General features: G+C 36.5%; 1 protein-coding gene across 2 annotated transcripts; it reads right to left on the bottom strand.

The window, feature by feature from the left end:
• Positions 1-710: 710 nt before the first annotated feature.
• On the bottom strand, positions 711-8,684 carry GAL (galanin and GMAP prepropeptide). Of its 2 annotated transcripts, XM_018082011.1 has the most exons (7): positions 8,574-8,684; positions 8,338-8,418; positions 7,607-7,661; positions 6,603-6,674; positions 6,107-6,193; positions 2,967-3,044; positions 711-884 (listed from the first exon to the last, which is right to left on the bottom strand). In XM_018082011.1, exons 2-7 carry the CDS (start codon positions 8,416-8,418, stop codon positions 832-834), a joined length of 426 nt encoding a protein of 141 aa, XP_017937500.1. In that variant the 5' UTR covers positions 8,574-8,684; the 3' UTR covers positions 711-831. The 2 variants fall into 2 exon arrangements, with proteins under 2 accessions (XP_017937500.1, XP_017937501.1); XM_018082012.1 differs by lacking the exon at positions 6,603-6,674.
• Between the last annotated feature and the right edge of the window lie 474 nt (positions 8,685-9,158).

Raw genomic sequence — 9,158 nt, forward strand, 5'->3', positions numbered from 1 at the left:
CTCAAACCTTTCTTCAGTCTTAATATGACATTTATTGTGTACAGGCCTAGCATTCTGGTCCACCAAAGCACTTTTGTATGGCTTAAGCATGGATTCAAGTGCTTTGCTAGACTCAGAATAAAGCATCCCATAAAATAATTTTTTAATCTTGGAGCAGACAGAAGCATTTCTTCATTAAGGAGTACAGACCCAGTATTCTTGATGATGCAGGAATCCTACACATATGATTTGTATAAGCTTGTACAGAACAGTTAAATTTGTATTGCATCAAGGTACGCTTCAGTCAGTGGGCAGGTGTATCACAGGTGAATAATATGGAATTTCTTATGAACATGAACGGGAAGTAATGCTTCTTGAAGCACAGAAGTACAGACAGATCTGTGACCTAAAAAGATTCTGCATGGCAGCACCTTGAAGTCATTCTTTTTGTGTTATCTAAAGTACCCAATATATAGTATTTATGTTTTATTTTGCTCTAATATTGTGGAGTATTGGTGCAGTGTAATCTTACAATTTAACCTGGGCTTTGTATATGGTACATTGTGTGCTGGTAGATACTTAATTTTAAAATGAAACAATTTAGTTGCTCTTATTTTTATTTTATCATTTACCTACAGAAAAATTTTACCAAGGCAAAATTATACACTATAACATTGCAGGAGAAGGGGGGAAAAAAAAAGCAAAAAAAATTCAACAAACAAACCAGAGGGGAGAATGCCATTTACCATTTATCAGATTAATGCAAACAATACTTCTCAACATCAGCTCATTTCCATCTTTTGTTTAGAATTCAGTCTAAATCTACACTGCAACAAAATAAAAATACATTCTTCAAGACTGGTTTGTTTCCTCTGGTGTAGGTAGCTTGTCAAGTGCTCCCAACTCTGCAAAAAATTTTAAAAAAAGTTAATTAGCACATATTTATCCTAGCAATTAAGTAATGAAATCCAGTTACAGTAGTATACATTTTTATTACATTTTTGTGCTCTCAACTATAAGAGCAAAATCTTTGAACTTTTCATATTTTAATTCATAAACTCTTGGGTTTTTTCTTTTGAATGTTAATAGTATCTTCCTGTTTTAATTTCACCTGTTCTAGAAACAGCAGTGACAGAACAACAATTAAATTATATCTGTTTTATTATGTCAATTGATATTGCTGGATCCCAGTACCTCAAAATATTTAATACTATTCAATTATGGCTGCCATCCTACAGACTGCTCTGAATGGAAGCATTTAAAGCTGGAGGGAAAAATTTTCAAGAAAAAGCACTGAAGGCCACTTTTAGATCTTGTCAAGATATTTCTTAGCAGTTAAAATATTGCCTTTATCTTGCAGATTAAAATTTATGTCTAATCTGACTAACTATTCCCTGAATCTAAATCCTATGAGTGCGAGTTTTCCCCCCACCAAGGAACACTCTAAACCAATATACTTAGTGTAGTAAAGTTTCATTTGAGAAAAAATGTTAAAGCATCTCTACCATTAAAAAATATGTTTTTCACCTGCTAAATCTACAGTTCTGATTTTGTATGAGTTTGTACTAAACCTTGCCAATAAATATTGTTAATATAATGCAATAACAGTCTGTGTCTTCTGAAACCTGGGAACATAAGAACTATCTCATGGAAAAGCCATTTTATATGATCTGAAGATTTATTTTTTTTTTTAGTAAGGACAGACAATACCACCATCTTTTCTGAATAAAAGCAGATGTTTGTCATCACTATCCTAAACAGGGAACCTTGTTTGCTCATTCATTGCAGGGAAGAAGTAATTTGTACTTCTGTGAGATGCATTTTTTTTTCTTGCCCAACTTAGCAGCTTTTTGCCTACTCAGAGCTCATGTGCTTGAGCTCTACTTGTTTTACAACCTTTTTGTTGTGTTCAGATATTGATTTTACTTCCTAAGCTCACAGAGTAGAGTAAGAGAATGTTTGGGGCTCTTTCTTCACAGTGGCACAAGAAACAAGCTAGTGCATTGTCCACAGTAAATATACAGGCTAATAATCTACTTTACATATATATATATATATATGAATTATTTCAGGTCCTTACTACTAACCATAAAGAGGTTTTGTTTCCGATACAAATTTGATGCAAAAAATACTGGGTTCATATTTTCAGTAATGAGAATTATTTTGCCTGGGTAGGTACAAATAATTCAGACAACAATGCCAAAAACTGATCCTAGATATGCAAAAAATGAACAGATCTCTTGAAAGTCTCTTTTAATAATGAAATTAAAACACATATGTAACACACAGTTCCACAGCATACACTTGCCCCAAAAATTGCTTATAATTTGTTGTACACAAAAGAATACAGAAGTTACTGATTTATTGAATTGTCAACTTTCTGAGAGAGAAAAATGCTCATAAATTTTCATTAGAATAATTGTTTTCCACCCATTTTCTTTGCAACTATATATCATATTTGTATACATTTTGCAGACAATTTTATAAGCCCTGAAAAGGTTTTTGAAAGCTAAAAATCGTGTATGTTTGCATTTTTTTAAAGCAAAACTAATGAAAACTCAGAAACATACAAGTTTCTTCTTCACTGAATTCTATAATAAGGTTACCTCTTACAGAATCAGCTGTGAGCCCAACATTACAATTCTTGTCACAATTTTGAGACTCTACAGATATTTTACTGGCAGCATTTTGAGCTATTTGCCAATGTTCATCTTAGTGTTGTTGCAATTTTATGATGCACCTTTATTGTGGAATACATGCAAAACTGGAGAGGTATTTCTTGTGCCACTAACAAGTGACCAAATGGTATAAGAATTCTGCTACATCAGATATTCATTGACCTGGGGTTTTGCATACTAGCTGTGTGTGTTCCCAAGGTGCTGTTCAAAATCTTGCACACTCAAATCTGCAGCAGACTGGTACACTCAGGGATAACTCTTGTGTTCTCAGTACCAGAAGCTGTGAAAGGTTAAAGGGCATTCACTAACCTTTAAGATGCAAGTAAGTCAAAAATTCGATTACTGTACGCATAATGTTTTCATCAGACAGTGGTCTTCCAAGATTCCCTATAAAACAAGTTGGTTGTCACTTAATGTTACATAGTATGAAGATACATTTTATGTGACATCACGGCTAAGCTTATAAGTACTCTGAAAATAAGCTACCTGAAATGCCCTTTTCCTTAAAATCTTTAATGGAAAACCTCATTTCAGGGAAGAGTGAAGCCCCTTTAAGGGTGGTAACTGCACTTCTCAGAATCAAAATTGCCCAGCTCCGTATGCCATTGCTGCATAGCAGCTGCTTTGACACCTTAATGGTCACAGTGTTCAGAGTTCTGATGCAGAAAAGTTTTCCTCAGTTCTCAACTCTCTCGTGTCCACTAACCTGAGACTGAAGGGATAAGGTTAAATTTAATTGACAAATTCGTCACCTTTACAAAACAGTTAAAAGTTCTTCACACAGCCTGATTTTGTCCCAAATAAGCCTCTTGAGTGATATAGAAGTGATTTGTAGCCCAAAAGCTGGGCCTGGGTGTCTTTCTAAAAGCCCAGAGAGGTATGTTTTTACACAGGTATCTAAACCAATATACTCGTCTCTGATCTAGTGAAAATAGGCCTTTTGATGCTATTTTAATGGCCTAATGGAGTCCTGGGAGCTTGTTATTGCACTTTAGGAGGCTGAGAAGGATGCTTTCTGTATCTGTTAATGCAGAAAAAAAAAAAAAAGAGAGGGAGAGGGGGGCAGGGAAGACATCTTGCTTTTTTCCAACAGGATGGAGAATTGTCCTGTATTAGAGAACAAATGGCAAGTAATTGCCCCAAGATTTTTAGTTCTCTGCATAGAGATGGGTGCCAGTACCAACAGCCCATTATCACATCACTGACAATACTGTCCTACCAGACAGAAGGCAGATGGAGCTCTGCAAAACAAATTAAGAAAACATTGATGAGAGTTGAAGGGACACAAAAGTTTTTGGTATATTGAGAATAAGCATTTGAGAATGTATTTAACGTGCTTGCAGCTAAAAGTCTTGTCTTCCAGTCTTTGAACTGACACAAAGATGTTGCTATTATTTACATTAGTAATACTTGCGTTATTTGAATTTTTCCTTAACTTTTTTTCCCACCTAATCTGTTATAGAATTTTGTTATGGTTATTATATTAGTCACTTTCTGACCCAGATTTTATTACCGATGTGATATTCATTGGATAAATATTTTTCTGAAGTGGCTTGGGCATATTGTACATGTGTATTTCTCTATACTCTGTGACTGACCTTATTTCTGTATAAAATAAGTTAAATAAGTAAAAAAAAAATTATGATCTTTTAATTTGAAGATTTGACTAATTATGCTCATTGAAGGTTGTTTTGTAGTGATCTTTTATTTTTCTGGACCTAGTGTTAAGTCCCTAATACAGCTTGCAAGTTCTTCTAGGTTATCTGGAGAGCTTATGAATTTTGCAGCATTCCTTCAGGGAGAGAGCACAGTCCTTTGCACTAATTCTTTTACAGCAATAATGTGTGTATATTGCCATTTTAAAGTGCCTATGTAAATAATCAGAAAAAATTAACTAAAAAAAAAAACAAACCTTCCTTTTCAATTAAAATAAGATTCTGACTACCTTATGCCTTTTGTTTGTTTGTTTTTGTATTTAAATCTCCTTTGGGTAGAAACTCTGTAATAAACTTCAGCTTCAAAGAAAACTTTTGATAAGAGAAAAGCATGAGGTTCATAGCAGAGGCAGCAATATGAGTTTCCAGTCTAATCCTGACACGTTCAGTTGGGTTTACCTGTAATTGTGGAGGCACAACAGTACCTGGCAAAAGAATTCCATAAATCTAAGAGTTCATATTCCTGTAAAGGATCCAATATATCCACTAATGGCAACATGTTGCAATGTGAACTCCATTGTTAGATTACAACCACCTTACTTTCACATTGTTTCTGACTGGCAAAATATTATTTTTACACCACCGTTTGAAAAAGTGGGTGCTTCCTCCTTTTTTTTCCCCTTAAAAACAAACAAACAAACAAACAAACAAAAAAAACCAAAACAAAACAAACAAAGCACAGCACCAAAAAACCACCACACGCAAAACCACACTATGTAACTATGTACCAGAACTAAGCAGTCATTCAGAGAATGGTAACAACTAAGAAATGTATTGATGTTACTCTTTTCTTTAGAAAGTAAGTACGTCCATGACATAGTAATCAAGTACATTTCCTATATTTATGAACTTATTTAGTGTTAACTACACTTGCATTGTGCTGGGTATATTTAAAATAGCCTCCAAAAGCTCTGTCCTCCCCCACCAGAGCAGTGATGAATGCAATAGTACTCAAGTAAGTACTGTGGTCACTCTTTAACAGTCTAAAGATGAGACTCATACCAGCTCACTTTAGATGTTTGCAGCAGGTTTAGTTTCTCCTCAGGAGAAAGAAATAGGCTTTTCTAGATGTTTCTGCAACTTATCCTGAAACAGGTGTTTAAAATAAAGCTAAAAATTGCCAGCTTCTCTTCATAAAGGAAGTCTAGACATACATTAGAGGCCTGGCTTTATATGAAAAATCCAGAACTAAGCTGCATCCTTTTCACTGATATTTACTAAATTCTGACACATGGAATATCAAAACATTATGTTGACTTGACTTCAGCTGCAACCAGATCCTCAATCTTTTGTGATGATAATCCACTTTGCTTAAACAGTGGAAATATTGAGACTTTATATTTTTTTTTAGCTTTTGTTACTGAAAGATGCCTTTGTCAACTCACTTCTTTGCTGAGAAAAAAAAACCCTTGAGTGTCTAAGGTGACATTTGAAATACTTATTTGAACATATGAAAAGAAAAAAAAAAAAGATTTTTTTCAAAGCAATATGACCTATCATACCTTTAAAGCAACAATATTATCTAAGTGCCTAGGAAAACGTACCATGTTTTAAACTATGACCATACAAAGAACACACCAAATGGCCAAAAGTCACTTTTCTTCCTTTCACATGTTTATTGGGATTTCTGTTAAAGCGCAGGAATAGCCTTGTATCTAGGTAGTCAGTTAATAGTAAATAAATTGCAAATCATTAAAAACAAATCAACAATAGTAGCTTTCAGATTTTTGTTACCTGCTTTAATATCCTCATCAAGCTGTATTTCACGTTTACCAGTGAAACCATGCTTATCATTAAAAGATCTGTGGTTATCTACTGCATCTGATAAATTAAAAAAAAAAATAAATCAGAGGAGTTAATTGACTTAACAACCACTTTTATTATATTTTTTGCTTTTCATGAATTTCAGTGAAAAGATCATGATGGGCAGTTCTGATGTACAAAATTACAGAGAAGCAGTTAATGTGTCATTAAATAAAATAACCTTTCTTGTAAATTTGTGCTTATGATTTATCTTGTTTACAGACCCAGACCTGTGCTACATACTTGCTGAAGCTATTACTGAATTTAGAAGAAGTTGTAAGGAAAATGTAAGCCTGTACATCTGCATGTAAACTGGGAAGTTGCTTTTACTATTCTCTCCCTTATCTGTGAGAAAATGTTGCTGATGAGTTTGCTCAAAAGAAAACTGCAGGTAGTTTACATGAATAACCTTCAGAAACTATCTTACATGCCCCTGGTGCCTCTTCTCTCCCCCTTGCAATGGGCATTTCCTTTATCAGTAAAAGCTGATCAATACGACCTGCAACAAAGGATGATTCCTATTATCCAGTCTTAGATAAATGGCACTTAGATAAATGGCACATTTCCCCGCAGTATTTTTTCCCATTTGCTTAGACCTGCTTTGAAGTAAATATACTTCCAGACATTTACAGTACCAGTTAATACATTTAAGATGAATAAAGCTTTTCTTTTTTTTTTTTTTAGGTATCCTTAGGGTTAGCTGAAGAGAATGAAGAAAGTCATAGTAAGTGCCTGTAGTATTTGTCTATGTATTACTGAGACTGAAGATAGAGAAACATTGGTAATGACTGTTATTACATCAACAAGAACAGGTAAAAAGATAAATATTTGAGACAGTTTAGCCCTGCATTACTTTTCTTATAATCTGCATTTGTAATCCAGTGTTCCTGTATTTTGAACACTTTTATCTTAATTTTTCACAGTCATTAGTTTGCATGTTATTGTTTTACTTTATTGTGCTTTAATTAAAAAAAATGTAGTATAATAAAGCCAAGTGGTGAAACAATTTTCAAAAAGATTTAAAAGGTGAAATCTGAAATACATAGGAAAGTGCCAAATGTCACATCTTGTCATTCTTCCCTTGACATAAGATGATATGATACAAGATTTTGTAACACTTCCTGTGGTGAAGAATTTGTCATATTTGTCCAGAAGCACAGAGTGAGCACAAATGTTTCTGGACATAAAGCCTCAGGTCACAACTCTGCTTTAGAAAAGAACAGCTGTTGTTTAAGACAATTCTACAATAGGCATGTAACAAGCATCTAAACAAATATTTTCCCAAATGAGTTTCTTCAGCCTTGAAGGTTTAGACAAAAATTGCTGTACACAGAAAAGTGAATAGCACACCTCAGGAAACAGATTATAAGAAAAAGAAAAACCCACAACTTTTGCATTTTGATATAAAGAAAAAAAGAGTGCCTTACTTACGTGGCCCGAGTAAATAACCAGCACTATTCAAAGTCCAACCCCTTTTTTCTTTTGCCTTAAAGAAAAAAATGCAAGTATGTTATTACATGACCTACACAGTGTCAAATTTCAAAAGGACATTCTCTTAGCAGAGTCTTCCAAAGGCTCAAAATCAAGAAAAAATTGTAAAAAAAAAAAAAAAATTTAAAACAAACAAAAAAGCCAAACATATTGAAGTAAATATTAATGGTGAACTCTTGCCCCCTCCCCATCTAAGTCTACAGTTTTGCTATTGACATCCATGTCTATATGAAGATATGAACTCAGTATGAAGATTTCACACCATGTAAGTGAAACTGCAAATCTGACTTCAGAGGCAGAAATTTTGCCTTTATGCGTCAAGTTTTTATTACCACCTGACAGCCATCTTAACAGACAGCAATGCTTTCCTTTAATTGCTTAGATTTACATGACAGCCTCTTTATAAAGAAAACCCCTATGCAGAACCCCCCTTTTCTGAGTCAGATGGGACGTCCATTCAATTTTGGTCTACAAACTAGACACCCTTTTATTAATAGTATTTACTACAAGGGAGCTAGTACTTAAAATCTCCAAATTCTTAGCTAAAAAAACACCCAGTTTGTAGCCAAACGGGTTTGAGTGCTGCATCTTTTGCAACTGCTATGTCTAAATACAGCGTATATACCTGCGAGGTTTATAGTTACTTTGCCACCTGAGACACGGATACTTACTGAGAAAACCAGCCCAAATGTTTCCGAGAGGGTGGCACCAAGGATTAAAGACAGAAACAGGAAACTAGCGCACCTCTGCATCTGGAAAGAAACCGCACGAGGGTAAATGCTCTGCCTTGCCCAGCGCACAGGAGACTCCTCGCCGCGGGTAGGAAGTGCGGGTGAACCTTCCTGGCTCTGGTTACCCAGGCTCGGCACCCAAATTCCCACTGGGAGAAGGGTCGAGAAGGGAGTACCTTGAGCTGGGGCGCGGCGCTCTGCCTCTCGCGGTGCTCTTCCCGACGTGTCCCACGGCGGGCACTCACTGCATGGCCACAGCCCGAGTGCGGAGCTGCGCCCACGCTCCTCTCCCGACGCCCTTTATGGGCTGCGGCACCGCCGCGCCGGGGAGCCAGAGCCGCCCACCCCCCCTCCCCGCCTCCCCCGGGTCATTTCCCCTCGCCACCCACCGCATTAGGAAGGGCAGAAATTACAGCAATCCAATTAGGGGTACTTGGAAAACGACGCGCAGGGCCTGACAGCGCGACTTGTTACCGCGGCGGAAGGCTGGTGGGCAGCGAGGGGAGCTCTGAGCTGGGCAGGGAGAGGGGCTCAGATCTGGGTAGCCTGGCAGCCTGCGCCGGTCGCCCGCTGCAGCTGCACGAGGGCTCGGGAGTGGAGGGGGGTAAGAAGAAAGTGTAAAGTGAATACAAATCGCCTTACAGATCACTTAAAAGTGATCACAGACAGGTACAGGAGCAGCGCTAAATACAAATGCCTGCGTGTGATGCTGGTGAGCAAGATCCACCGTGTTTGGGGTTTGCGTTTGGGATTACTGAGGA

The sequence above is a fragment of the Manacus vitellinus genome, unplaced genomic scaffold (assembly GCF_001715985.3).
Source record: "Manacus vitellinus isolate BGI_N305 unplaced genomic scaffold, ASM171598v3 scaffold_59_pilon, whole genome shotgun sequence".
NCBI classification, from domain to species: Eukaryota; Metazoa; Chordata; class Aves; order Passeriformes; family Pipridae; genus Manacus; species Manacus vitellinus.

Bases quoted from the DNA above. Each gene is read 5' to 3' on its own strand.
- GAL (XM_018082011.1), bottom strand. From the start codon at position 8,418: ATGCAGAGGTGCGCTAGTTTCCTGTTTCTGTCTTTAATCCTTGGTGCC. The intron at 3,045-6,106 runs GTAACAAAAATC...CTTGTTTTATAG, and splicing joins TGATGAGGATATTAAAGCAG to GGAATCTTGGAAGACCACTG. The intron at 885-2,966 runs GTTAGTGAATGC...AATTTTTTGCAG, and splicing joins GACTTACTTGCATCTTAAAG to AGTTGGGAGCACTTGACAAG.